Here is a 14,756-nt window from a genome sequence, read left to right as displayed (position 1 = left end):
AGTTGTTTTCCTAAACTACAACTCCCACCAGCCACCGCGGCATCATCCATGCGCCGCAGTCAATCAGCTGTTGAAGCAACTGCTGACTTCCTCGGAACAACGAGGGTTGCTCGTTTGTCATTTCTAAACCCAGACGAGGCAAAACGAAATATATTCACCCTCCAAATCCCAAAAGGGTGACCGATAAAGGTAACTTGGCGATTGCTTGAGAAATGGCTGTGGTGCATGCTGCTTGTGTAGGGGGACACATATGGATTTAACACGAGAAAAAAAAAAAAAAAGGGAGGGGGGATTTCAAGGCAAGGCAGGTCAGTGCAATGTATCGCACGTCGTTAGTGTGCGAAAGCGTTCTTTGCAAAAATCCTGTGGTGGTAGAAGACGACAGTTGGGCTGTTCTGGTGACCTTGGAAATGTACTGTAGCACCTCTTGGGGAGAAAATCCCGATCAACTGCTGGGGTGTGTGCAATGAGAGGCTGCTGCGAGGACCTGAAACTTCTTATCAAACAGCTCAAATTATGTGCGCATTTGGTTTTGGGGTTGCTTTCATTGTCCGTTCAATCGTAAACTTTACATTTACTTTTGTCTGTCCTGTACTGTTGTTTCTTGGCATTTTTGAAACAGTTGAATGTATTTTGATGCGTTTGGATTTAAATGCCCGTCGATGCAAGTGCAAATTGCCGTTAATTGTAGGCTATCCTGCGGAAATTTGCCAAGTGTCGTCCGTTTTTCTCGTGACTGCTTAAGTCGAACTGATGATTAAGGATGACATTTCAAACGCACCATTTCCAGAGCTTCATCCGTGTCACTGCGGACTTCGAGCAGTGCGCTGTAGCTGAACAAAAAATCCTTACAGACGGGACGGGGCGTCTATGGACTGGGACTGGACTATTTGTGTCCATCCATCATATTCCGATCACACACCCGGATGCATGCGCGTGCATAAAACATTGTCGGTGCGTCACTGCGCAGCATGCACCAAGTTGTGCCAATTCATGGATCGTAACTGGCTGTGTGGGTCAAGGTGCCTTTTTTCTTTACGGAAGGGCAGCTGTATTTACTGACGTATTCAAATAAGCACAGGGGAGGTCCAATGCCTGCGCGCCGTTCAATTTCACGTCGCAGTTTAGAGTTTCCTGCGTGGAAGGGGGAAACGCAACGTGGCGAAACCTCCACGTATATACAGCACTCCGCGTAATTCGTGGCGTCTGTGAGTTCTTCAGATATAGTCTTGGAGTATGTTTGCTTTCGATTAAATGGCTGATCTTGGAATGGGTTTGTTGCACTTGTGTGGTGCCGTTAGCGTCAGTTCCTCAACGGAGTTGCTCCACTTGCAACACTGCAAATGTCCAGTGTGAACGATAATAATTCCATGTTCTGTTTTGCAGCTCCTCAAACCATGCAGGATGATTTACTGATGGACAAAAACACAGCCCAGGCTCATCATCAGCAAGATCCAACGCAAATAGACCCTCCTCCCTCCTCCTCCACCCCGACCCCGTCACTGGAGCCCTTTTCCTCATCGTCGGGGTCGGAGAGTCCGTCGACCGGGAGCAGCACTACGGACAAAGTGTCGATGGAGTCACTGATTCCGCCAGGGTTGAACTTCCAGCAGCAGCCACAGGAGCCTGAAGGTCCCGTATCGCCCCCGTCCTCCTCTTTCAGGAGCACTTGGACCACGGGAAACGTCAACGTCGCGGACGAAAGCTTTTTCCAGGGAATACCTTCCGTGAACGGGACGATGCTTTTCCAGAACGTCCCACACCACGTCAATGCGGTCTTCGGGGGTAATTTCCCCCCGCAGATGGGAGTCGCACCCCAGCAGCAGCCCCAGCAGAGATCCCCGCTCAGCCCCAACCGTGGCCCCTACCCCCAAAGAACCGCTTATCAGACCGCCATGAACACCGCGAAAGGCTCGTCGTCACCGGCTTGGAATAATCACCAAAACGCCGGCTGGAGCACGGGGTCCAACCACCCTTGGAGCGGCTTGCAGGCAGGCAGGGACCCACGCAGAGCGGTGGGCGTCGGTGGTGGAGTTTCCTCTCCCATGAGTCCGATGTCCCCCATGAAAAAACCTTACGGCAGCAATGTCATTGCACCCCCGAAATTCCCAAGACCCGGTCCTCTCACCCCGAAGGCCTGGAATGAGGACGCTGCCTTCAGGACTGACAGTGGTTTGCTACCTTTCCAGGTAAACGCACTTTAATTTAATTCTAATTGTTCATAGATGTGCAAATCATATACAGGAGAATAGTAGATGACTGTTCAGATTTAAAGTTTCATAAATATTGCTTTGTTATTCATGCCATCAATTTGCTGTTACTGTTAAACAATTGCAACTACTGCCTTTTGTATTTTGTTGCAGTTTTTCCTTGTTTTAATAACAATGCCTATTCACTGTTTATGTCATTCATATAAACTACAGTGCAGAAGCATTTCTACAAAATTGAATTATTGGCATGTTATATAATTTAATGGATTATTTAATCACAAATTTAATTTAGCGGTTCAGCATTTCAGAATAAAACACTGTAGTTGGAGCTGTTTGAATAGTTCAGATTCACAGGTTACGACGAGGACTGAACTGTCACTTGTAATACTGCCATTGATTAAGTGACCCAAAAACGCTGAACAAAAATCCATCTTTAACAACCTCCCTAATGGTTCAGTATATGCTCTTTTGGATTTCACACTGCAACGTTTAAATGACACAAGGTGCATTCAACCATGTGCTGTGTGTCGAGAATGAGCAAGCCATAATAACAACCTGCAGTTACGCAGCAAAATTATGCAAATTAGAGTGAGAGGCTGAGGAAATTCGTGACATCATGCAGTTTTGTGTAAATGATTGCATCATAGCAGGAACGCAACAAACTTTATTTTAAATGACAAATGATCAGTAAAGACTGACAATCAACTCATTTTAGGTTTTGAATATAAACCTCGTTGTCACGCAAGCCCACATGGTCTCTGTCTGGAAGGCATTTGATTGGCTCGCAGTGAGGCAAGGGTGGGGGTTTATCCCAAACAAAAAGGAATTGCCTTACCAACCTGGATGTTGGCGACCAGTCCACTTACCCAAAGTCACCAAGGATAGGCTTCACCTCACCTGCCTCCCTAATGAGGACAAGCGGTATCTGAAATGGATGTTAAATTAATGTATATATTTCAAATGGAAATATTCTTTCTTGCATTTCAATGTTTTTCACATGTCCTTGAAATGTATTTGTGATTAATGATTAAATTACTTTTGGATGTGAAAACAAGTCCACGTAGGATAAGAGGATGGTTGCCATACAATATTTTACAGTTTATAAGGTGTTAACGGAGCTCATTATCAGCACGGTATCTTTGCAGTCACCTTCACCCACGAACAATATCGATGACACATTATTTTCCTCGAGGGCCTTTGTGGGAGCCTCAGTGATGTGATCTCGGCCACAGCTCACAGCTAACTGCTTCACTACTGCAGCCATAATGGTCAAGAAGTTATCACCAGGATGCAAGGTCAGGGTGCCACATGTCATCTGGCTTGTTTACTGAAGTGAAACTAGAGCAAATTGCTGAGCCAAGCAGCAGGCAGGGGCACAGCAGTCACACAACGTCACACGGATAGCTCATGACAGGTGTGCCCGTTAAGGTTCTGAAAGCTCAAGAAGGGCCAGTCACGCCATTTGCAAGGGCCTGGACTTGGGTGCTTTTCAATCACTTGGATCCTCCCATTTAGATTTCTTCCTCACCCGCCGTGGGTAAGTTGTAAATGAAAGCCTCCACAGTATAGAGGTGTGATTGGCTGTCTGGAAATGATGGTCCAAACTTTGAGTAATCTCTTTGGGGTGGCGTCAAAAAAGGTCCAAAGGCTTATTTTTAATTTTTTTTTTATTTCTGAGTGGATGTGCCTAAGCAGTTTTTGATGGCTTTATTACGTTGTTTATGAACATTTTCTGTAGAGCTGCTTTGGTCACACAAGGAACCCATTCCTTGAGTAGGACTGCCTTCTTGGAAGTTGTATACTCTTATTCTGTATTGCTTTTTTTTTAAGACAAAACTATCCTTTTTTTTTTTTAAACACATTATTGCTAGTTTGTGCGGCACGGTGGCTCAGCTGGTAAAGCATGGGTCTCTCAGTTCTGAGGAGTCCAATCCAGTTTGATCCCGGCCCCGCCTGTGTGGAGTTTGCTTCTTCTCCCCATGCCTGCGTGGGTTTTCTCCAGGCACTCCGGTTTCCTCCCACATCCCCAAAACATGCAAAATTAATTGGACACTCGAAATTGCCCCTAGGTTTAATTGTGAGTGCCACTGTTGTCTGTCTCCATGTGCCCTGCAATTGGCTGGCAAGCGGTTCAGGGTGTACCCCGCCTCCTGCCCGATGACAGCTGGGATAGGCTCCAGCACTCCCCGCAACCCTCGTGAGGATAAGCGGCAAAGAAAATGGAGGATGGATGGATATATTGCTAGCTTGTGGCCTTACTTTTTTCCCCATATCATGTGACTGGGTGTTTTGACAAAAGCACATGTGGATGCACCTGATTTTCAAAGTAACACTTCTTTCAGACTGATTGATGATCAATAAAATATTTGATGTTCAAATTGATTTCCAACTTGTGACCTGCCATCAGAAGGCTCCCACCAGCTACCTAGCCTAACGCCAGTGTTCGGGGGGGAAGGTGCCTTCTATTCGTTGGTGGGCTGCTTGTGGGCGTGCTGCGCATGATCTGCAGCAAAAGATTGTCTCGCGCAAAACTGAACACATACTTGATCGCTCATGAAACATATGTGTGAGCTGTTCACCTATCAGGGGCACCTTCCATCGTGTCTGCCAAACACGCAAAATTGTCGCACATTTCGTTTTACACGTTCTTAGAGGAGTCCAGTATATGCAAATACCATAATTTAATTCAGCACTCACAATGTGACTTATCACACTGAAGTCAATTTGCGTGTTGATTGCGTGTCTTAAAATAGCATGTCTGGAGGGCAGGTGCAAACCAGTACACAAGAACATAGCACAGGCAAAATGTGTGGCAACATGGGCAACTTTTCCCTTCTTGTTAACATTTTCAAAATGTCATAAACTTTATGGTGACATATTGCCTATTTAGTGATGCATAATAGGATGTTTTGAATGATCCAAGGGCAAGAAGGAGTCATGCACCAATGAAATAAACTCATTTCACCTCGGCATTTATATGACTCATATCCATATAAACTGTATGCGTTTATTATTTATGTGCATGCAAATGTGTGCAGGCTTAATGCTTCTTATACTATCATACCCTTAGGTCACTAATTCTGACGGTCCACTTTTTTTTTTTTTTTTGCAAAACACCCGGTGTGATCTACAAGTTTTAAATGTAATGTTAACCAAGAGGGGAAAATAAATTGAATTAGCATGCACTGAGGACAGGTTAAATCATACAAAGCACGACTTTAACGTGGTGTGTGGCTTCCCATAAATTATCGGCGCTGTCGGTTTATTTTCTGTCACTCAGTAACATGTTTGTTTGCCCCTTCCACCAGCATTTCCATTTCTATCACTTCAAACTTCATTTTGGGCTTTCGGTGCTCTCCCAAATGTTCCATGTTGAAAACCAACAGCGCTACCTTAATACCTTAAGCGTAAAAACATTTTAAAAAAGATCACATGAAGTGTTGCCAGCAGGTGTAAAAATGATGGAAACCACCATGTCGAAAATGGTGTTTGTGTTTATGTAGTGCTTATGATTTGTACCATGGAAACATTAGCAGAGTTCCGCAAATGAAAAATAAAGTGATGGAATTGGAAGTGTTTGTGGAAGAGACAAAAAAAAATGTTTCTGTCTTGGAGAGAATAAATAGATCGCACTGAAATTTTTGGGGAAGCCAGCATCCGCATGAAAGGTGGGAATTGTTTAAATCAAACTTGTCCCGAGTGCGTAGCAATTGGATGGATGTGCCAGGCGTGCACCACTATGTGGTCAAAAATTGAAACACTTCACCAGGAAAAATTGCTCTAGGAGGGATGAGCACCAATTAACGCAATGCGCTGAAATCTCTCACTCTCAGGAAATGTGGAATTGAAAGGCATTTTGTTATAGGTGATATGACATGACTCCTTTTTGTGATTGGGTCCAAGCCACCCCTTGGATTGTTCAAAAGCTCCCAAATGGAATTGCTGAAAAGGTTGTATGTTGTGGTCAATTTTATTTGTGGGATGTTAAAAATATACATAAGCTAAGGTGTCCTCCCTACCGTTTCTCGTTTTGCCTTCACAACCCTAACTCCACTCGACCTTCTGGTTTGCACCTGTATTTCCACAAACTCAGCCATCTCAATTCGTCTCTGGTTTTCCAAATCACAAATTGGAAAACTTTTTGCCTCAACTCCTCCCTGAATTCGCAAAATGACCTCCGTAGCCATTTTGCCCGTTTGGCAGATGCAATCCTGCAACAGGTGAGTAGCTCAGCTTCCACATCTACAGTGTATATTTGCATGAGCAATCCATTTTTTTGCTATTACTAAATCGGACCATCATTGTTTTTCAAATGCCGCAGTTGAACTCTTACATCTTCTATTCTCGGATGTGTACTGAGTGGCCTGTTGGTTGCCGCAAGACAGGTGGGGAATGTATGGAATCCTTTTCAGCATATCAGTGTGTGGATGAAGTCACAAAGTCACATGAATATCTCTGAAGATACCCTGATATGAAGAGATGGAATTTGGTATTTGCAACTGTCATCACTTCAGGTCTCATCTCACCTTCAAACACGGATTCAAATGATCTCTGGTGGTCATGCAAAACATTAGGAGTTTTAATTCATCGGAAGGGCGCCTGTAAAAGTTGTGTGACTTGTTTTCCAGCATCTTATTTTGCATTATATTAGTTCTATAGAGTAAGTGTCAGTTTAACCTTGGCCTTTATGAAGGTTTTTATTACCATTAGACTTGAGATGTTCCAGTTTTAATTTTGTGACAAAATGAATACTGCACGTCATGTGATGCAGACACACTAGCAACTCTTCTGGGAACATTCTAGAAAACCGGTTCCCTCCCCGGAGTGGGGTTAGGATACTGAGCAGAGCTTAAATGTCTCCGCTTAAACAAATCCAAAACGCCTAGTGACCATTTGCCAGATTCTTGAAAATGGAAATTGACTGTTTTATTTTTCAGGGAAATTGTGTTATTTGAAACAGTATAAAGATTCATGTCATATACAATCTTAATATGTGGTTGAAAATACATTCACTATTTATTTGATAGTTTTGCCCCCCGTGGTTATTATAACTATGACTTGTTGTTGCTTGTCACAGTTGTGGTTGGCTTCACAATAACTGATTGTCATTTGCTCGCTCAATCTTGTCAGTGTACATTTTGATGACAGCAGAAAGTTATGTTGGGCGCAGTGTTTTCAGACAAAGTAAGGAGTACAACTTGCTCTCTTCGGTGTTATTTAAATTATAGTTAGAAGTACTACATCACCGATGTCAAACTCAAGGCCCAAGGGCCAGATCCGGCCTGCCACATGATTTTATGTGGCCCGCAAAGGTGAATCATGTGTGCCAACTTCTATGATTCTTGTTAAAATCTGTACAAAAAATTTTAAATTGTAATATCATAAATAACATTGAGATATTGCAAGCATTTTTGGCTTACCAAAACATTAACAATAGTTGGAAAACCCCATTATCCTTGATTTCTGATTCCAAAACTAGTTCATAAATTTCATGTGTAAATATGATGGGGCGATAAAAGGTTTATGTTTTCAGTCATAACGGCCTTCTGAAGGAAACCGTAACTACAATATGGCTCACGACAAAAATAAGTTTGACACCCCTGTACTAAATTATGGACGACACAATACTTTGGTTTAGGTTAGGGTTAGCCTAACCTCATGTATTTCATTGTTGAGGAAAGACCAGCTAATTTTGACCTCTTGGGTTCTTATGTCGCATTAAATAAAATAAATATCTGTGTGGGGAGCAATTTGTGTTTATGTCATTTGACCAGCTTCAGCTCAATGAACTCACACATACACACTGATAACTAAGGAAGAGAGGGCAAAAAAACTAAAAGCTCAGCATTTTAAGTATTTAGCGTTTGTACCATGTGGGCAGATTTTTATCTGCATGGGGCTGTCGGGTCCAGAGTGCGGGTGAATAACACTTTTGAATGCTCAGCCGAAAGCGCAACAATAGTGTTGGTGTGCAAACAATGCAGCTTGGACTCTCTCAGCCCTCACCTTTGGCACACATGTCGCTGTCATCATTCATTCACAGACAGTAGGCGTATGATCAGCTGTTAGCGCTTGGTTTGACTTCAAGCCATTCAACATAGGATCGATTGTTGTTCTGGTTTCCAAGGGGGAGGAGTTAATGTGCCTCACAAGATTGGAAATCTCTATAAAAGTTTTGTTCATCACCAGGACAGAATATGCAGCACATGATTAGTCATCTGTGCCAACCAAAGACCACACTGAATCAGTGTGTGACCCATGAAAACTAGACCACCTTCGCACTGATGGCAGATTCAGAACCTTCTCTTTTGCATAAAACCAGTCAGATGGACTCAGGATAGCCCTTTTGATTGTTTTCATCTTTGAAGGTCTTCCCTTTGAACAATGGTCACCAGCCAAGTTAGCCAGTCCTCTCAGAACACCTGGGTATTCTGACAAAAATGGAACATACTGGTTCATCTGATCCTCAGCAACCTCACTTTAGCAGCTAGGTTCATCAGTGAGTTAGAGAGAGAGAGAGAAAGAAAGAGAGAGAGACTTTGCTTCTTCTTTGATTAAATCAGAAAACAGTGGTTATGAAAACGATTTAGACCATTCAAAATTTCACTGTTATAATGTAACCATGTGCCGGAATTATTTGTTCACTTTTTCCTCGTTAAAGTACATACACACATATTTTCCCCACCCCAAGAAAACTGAATTGGGAAAGAAAAGGAAATATCACAAAGACATAAGTATTCAGACCCTTTACTTAGTATTTAGTAGAAAACACCCTTTTGAGCTAATACAGCCATGAGTCTTTTTGGGGAATGATACAATGAGTTTTTCACACCTGGATTTGGGGCTCCTTTGCCATTCCTCCTTGCAGATCCTCTGCCGTTCTCTCAGGTTGGATGATGAACGGGGGTGGGCACCCCTTTTCAGGTCTTTCTAGAGATGCTCAATGGGGTTTAAGTCAGGCCTCTGACTGGACTATTCAAAAACAGTCACGGATTTCTCATGAAGCCACTCCTTTGTTATTTTAGTGTCATTGTGCTTAGGGTCATTGTCTTGTTTGATGGTGAACCTTTGGCCCAGTCTGAGATCCTGAGCACTTTGTAGAAGGTTTTCATGCAGGATATCCCTGTACTTTCATTTCATTTCAACCAGTTGTCCTGTCCCTCCAGCTAAAAATCATACCCACGACATAAAGCTGCCCCACCATGCGTCACTGTTGGGACTGTATTGGACAGCTGATGGAAAGTGCCTATTTTTCCACACATACCTCTTAGAATTAAGGCCAAAAAGTTTGTCTCATCAAACCAGAGAATCCTATTTATCACCATCTTGGAGTCTCTCAGGTGTTTTTTGTTTTCCACTGAGGAGAGGCATCCATCGCGCCACTCTGCCAAATAACTTCCGACTGGTGGAGGGTTGCAGTGATGACTGACTTTCTAGATGTTTCTAACATGTCCCGACAGCATCTCTGGAGCTCAGCTACAATGACTTGGCGAAGCATTCAGTTTAATGGTCTATGTACAATCCTACCCTCACATATGGTTACGAGTTGTGGGTCAGGACCAAAAGAACAACCGACCGAAATTAGTTTCCTGTGGATGGTGTCTGGACTCTCTCTCTCTCAGAGATAGAGTGAGAAGTTCATTCTTCCGGGAGAAGCTCAGAGTAGAGCCTCTGCTCCTCCGCATTAAGAGGAGCTAGATGAGGTGGCTGGAGCATCTGTTTAGGATGCTTCCAGGGCACCTCCCTTGTGAGGTGTTCCGGGTATGTCGCACCAGGAGAAGAACCCAGGTATAATCTAGGAGACGCTGGAGAGACTATGTCTACTGTCTCGCCTGGGAACGCCTCATGATCCCCCTAGAAAAGTTGGATAAAGTGCTTTGGGAGAGGGAAAGCTGACCCTGCCTGCTGAAGGTGCTGCCCCCCACGACCCAACCTCAGATAAGCGGAAGAAAACAAATTGTTACACACACACACACACCGAGTATGTAGATGGATAACATAGCATAGATAGTGAATATATATATGTGTGTATGTATATATATATATATATATATATATATATATATATACTTTTGTTTCATTTTCTTCAGTGCGATTATAATGGCCCTGAATCATTTGTGGAGTTTCGCTTTTCGAGGTCTGGCCCCGGTCCCTGTCCCCGGCAAATTGGTGGTGTTCACTACTTTTTGTCCATAATTGATGATGAGGTTCTGGATGTTTATTTTAATGTACGTATTTTGTTCAGTCCTGTATTCATTTTTTTTTCTATGGAGTGTGCCAGCAGAGGTTGTGACACATGTTCTCTTTTGTTTTTGTTGTAGGACCGGAATAGGCCCTTTGATGCATTTAGCCTACACTCTTTGGAGAATTCCTTAATGGAATTGATAAGGACCGACCACGACAAAGGTAAAGCTCACCCTACTGATGGCCTACCACTTGCTATTATGCTGTTATTTGGAGGAATCATTTTGCATGTGAGGAATATTCTTGCATCATTGGTTATACATACAGATTGTGGGTTTTGTTTTGCCTCAATTTCTTTCGCTCTCTTGTATGGATCTTAAAGGTGCCGTATTTTACCAAATTATTTTTTTCTAGTATTTGGCATGTAATATTGACTTTATGGGGCCTCAGTAAACGTGAAATATGGAACAAAATTGTCCATGTTTTCCTAAGTTCGTTTTTAAGTTCAAATTTCTCAAGCTTATCTACATCACTAAGCGAAGATCACTGCCTTCCCTTCCATTCCTGAACTAGCGCTGTCAACATAACGAGTGTGTCTTTTAAATGGAAGCAACCAATCAGAGGAAAGGAGCCGGTCTTAGCCAAATGTGGTCAAAGCGGACACAAAACTGGGTCAGATCTAGTTTTCAGAGATCCCTTTTCCGGGCACCTGTAAGGCAAAAGCTAGGTATGTTTTATTTTTTTCTTTTTCTTTTTTTTTTTGTTTATTTTAATGAAATCAACTAAAGCAATCACACTCCTCAGGCTCCCTGGTAAGGTCTATTCAGAGGTGCTGAAGAGGCGGGTCCGTCGGGAACTCCAATCTCAGATTCAGGAGGAGCAATGTAGTTTTGGTCCTGACTGTGGAACATTGGACAAGCTCGACACCCTCGATATGATCCTTGAGGGTGCATGGGAGTTCGCCCGATCAGTCTACATGTGTTTTGTGGACTTGGAGAAGGCGTTTGACTGCATCCCTCTGGCAGTCTTGTCGGGGGTCCTTCAGGAGTATGGGGTACTGAACCCCCTGATACGGGCACTTCAGTCCCTGTACAATCGGTGTCAGAGTTTGGTCCACATTGCCCCCCGTAAGTCCGACTCGTTTCCGGTGAGAGTTGGACTTTGCCAAGGCTGCCTTTTGTCACCGATATTGTTCAGAACTTTTATGAACACAATCCCTAGGTGCAGCTGAAGCGTAACGGGGTCCAGTTTGGTGGCCTCAGTATTGCATTTCTGCTCTTTGCAAACGATGTGGTTCTGTTGGCTTCATCAAGCCGTGATCTCTAACTCTCACTGGAGCGGTTCTCAACCGATTGTGAAGCAGCTGCGATGAGAATTAGCACCTTCAAATCTGAGACCATGGTCCTCAGTCAAAAAAGGGTGTTGTGCCCTCTCTGGGTTGGGGATCAGATACTTCCCCAAGTGGAGCAGTTCAAGTATCCGGGGGTCTTCTTCAGGAGTGAGGGAAGAATGGAGTGGGAGATCGACAGCGGGATCAGGACAGCGTCTGCATTGATGCGGGCTTTGTACCAGTCTGTTGTGGTAATGAAGGAGCTAAGTTGAAAGTCGAAGCTCTCAACTTACCAGTCAATCTGCGTTCCTAAATTCACCTATGGTCACGAGCTGTAGGTCATGACCAAAAGAACAAGATCTCAGATACAAGCGGGCGAAATGAGTTTCCTCCGCGGGGCGTCCGGAGTCTCCCTTAGAGATTGAGTGAAAAGCTCGGTCATCCGGGAAGGCTCAGTGTCGAGCCACTGCTCCTCTGTATTGAGAGGACCCAGAAGCATCTGATTTGGATGCATCCTTGATGCATGGACCTTTTTATACTAAATCCAAATTATAGAGCCACTCAATGGCAGTCTAAACAGCCTGTATTTTGGCACTTTAATGATTTAAATTTATATAACTGATAAACAGTTTGATCTTCAAATTTCTGCATCATAATTAAGAGCAACCATATAATTATGAGACACTTCCCTTCTGTACTTAATTCATATACATGTTTACATTTCCATGCATTTATTTTGCATTTGTTTGGGCATTATGACACAACAATGGCTGTTTATTAGATAAAGTTTTTAAAAAGCAAAGGAATTAAGATCTGGCATTCTAAATGCAACTTTTATAATTGTATGATCTTCCGCATTCAAGGACTTTTGTCATACCAACTCACATTTACATATGATGTGGCATCAAATTTAGTACCCAAAGTTCCAGATAAGACCAGTAAGTCTCAAAACTTGTAAAATATAAAGTATACACTATATGTGAAATGTACAGCGTACAGTACAGTATGTGTCGTTAGACTCTCTTAGTCTCTTTTGACACATTTGTGATTGTAAGATGACCACTCTGTGTGTACTGAGCTGTACCTCTTGTCATATTTCCAGAATCTTTAAATATAGTTTACAAAACAAAGAGTCACAAAAATATTCAAATGTAAAGTTTACAAAACATGGGAGCACTTTAAATTTGCTGTTCCATCAATATCCAACTAGTTCCACAGTTTTTGCATAATGTAGGTGAAAATGAGTCTGTTGACATGGTTTGAATTTGAGATCTCTGCAGTCTGTCAGTTGACTGCAAAAGGCAATAAACAAGCACAAGTCTTGCAAATGACCAGATCTGATTTCTGTAAAATGTTAGTATTCAAGTCCCTATCCACCTTGTGGTTGGTGCCCATCGCCTCTACTCAGCTGAAAAGCAACACGGCATTTACAGATTTTAAGCAAGGGGATCTCAGCTGCCTCCAAGCCATTCAAATTTGATATCTTTTACAGTATTGCTTAACTACATTCATCATTTATCATGTAACAATCAATGAATGTGTACAAGCAATGAACGTAATGTTTGGTGAATGGCACCAGAGGATGAGCCTAATCTTAAAATATTCCACCCTTTTCACCCACGTCCCCTGTAAAATCATGTTCCTTATTAGTGGGCCAACAATTCTTCGCTTGGTCAATTGTGTTTCATAATGATAGTAAGGGATCCCAGGATCCTACCCCAACATTACTATGAACACTTGGCCATCTCAAGCCACTAGATGCTGTGATATCGCCAAGAACTAACCAGATCAAAGCTGTTTTCCATATTGAAATTAAAATCACCCAATCCAAACTAACAAATTATTTCCAGATAAAAGGAAATTTAAAAATAAAATTGAAATAATAATGGAAGGGGACCTGGTTTCCTAACTGACGTTCAACTTGACTGCAAAAGTTACAGTGCATTTTGTCTGCATGTGTATTTGCAGGAAGAGAAACACATAGCCGCATTTGGAGTAAAGTGACACACTGACGCTGCATTCATGACTTGTCAAATTTTTCAAGAATTTATTACCAAGTTCGGGTGGAAAATTAGTATTTGGTCACCTAAACACAAGCGAAATGTCTGGCTCTCACAGACGTATACCTTTTTCTTTGACGCTCCTCTGTATTAAGGGCCCCTTTTTGAGCTTATTATCAGAATCAGAATCAGCTTTAATGGCCAAGTGTGTAAAAACATACAAGGAATTTTTCTCCGGCAGTCAGTGCTGCCCTGGTATGACATTCAGAATGAAAAACAAGGAACAACATAGCAACAAGAACAAGAGACATTTCTGTTTATAGGAACTACCTTTAAACAACCTCAAACAATCACATTCCAAGCTCCACTACGGTCAACTCCAAAGAGCTGTCAAAGGACATCGGAAGCAAAATTGTGGGCCTGCACCATATTGGGAAGGCTGAATCTCCAATAGGTAGGATGCTTGATGTGAAGAAATCAACTGTGGGATCAATTAGAAAAAGGAAGACATACAAGTCCATTCATAATGTCTCTCGATCTAATGATCCACGCAAGATCTCACCCTGTGTGGTCAAAATGATCACAAGAATGGAGAGCAAAAATCCCAGAACCACAATTGCGGGGGACCTAGTGAATGACCTGCGGAGAGCTGGGACCAAAGTAACAAAGTCTACCATCAGTAACACACTTCGCCACCAGGGACTGAAATCCTGCAGTGTCAGATATGTCCCCTGCTTAAGCCAGTACATGTCCAGGCCTGTATGAAGTTTGTGAGAGAGAATTTTGATGATTCAGATGAGGATTAGCAGAATGTCTTATGGTCAGATGAAACCAAAATAGAACTTTTTGCTAAAAACTCAACTTGTCATGTTTGGAGGAGAAAGAATTCTGAGTTGCATCCAAAAATAAAACCCACCATAACTACTTTGAAGCATTGGGGGCATGCTGGACATAACCTCGTAACCTTTTAGCTTCGTGCTTTGTAAGAGTGTTTTTCTGCAAAGCCACCAGGACGACTCATTAGTGTAAAAG

General features: G+C 42.7%; 1 protein-coding gene across 3 annotated transcripts in view; it reads left to right on the top strand.

The window, feature by feature from the left end:
* The first annotated feature begins 50 nt into the window (after window positions 1-50).
* The window catches only part of cpeb3 (cytoplasmic polyadenylation element binding protein 3), a 45,064-nt gene continuing 30,358 nt past the window's right edge, over window positions 51-14,756 (top strand). The window contains exons 1-3 of one of the 3 annotated variants that reach the window (XM_061836397.1): window positions 51-189; window positions 1,387-2,189; window positions 10,532-10,616. In XM_061836397.1, the coding sequence (XP_061692381.1) occupies window positions 1,398-2,189; window positions 10,532-10,616 (877 nt within the window). In that variant the 5' untranslated portion in view covers window positions 51-189; window positions 1,387-1,397. The other 2 variants (XM_061836396.1, XM_061836398.1) reach the window with 2 other exon arrangements.

Source organism: Syngnathoides biaculeatus, chromosome 12 (genome assembly GCF_019802595.1).
Source record: "Syngnathoides biaculeatus isolate LvHL_M chromosome 12, ASM1980259v1, whole genome shotgun sequence".
NCBI lineage: Eukaryota > Metazoa > Chordata > Actinopteri > Syngnathiformes > Syngnathidae > Syngnathoides > Syngnathoides biaculeatus.
Note: the sequence above shows the minus strand (reverse complement) of the source record. Positions and strands in the feature narration are given on the sequence as shown.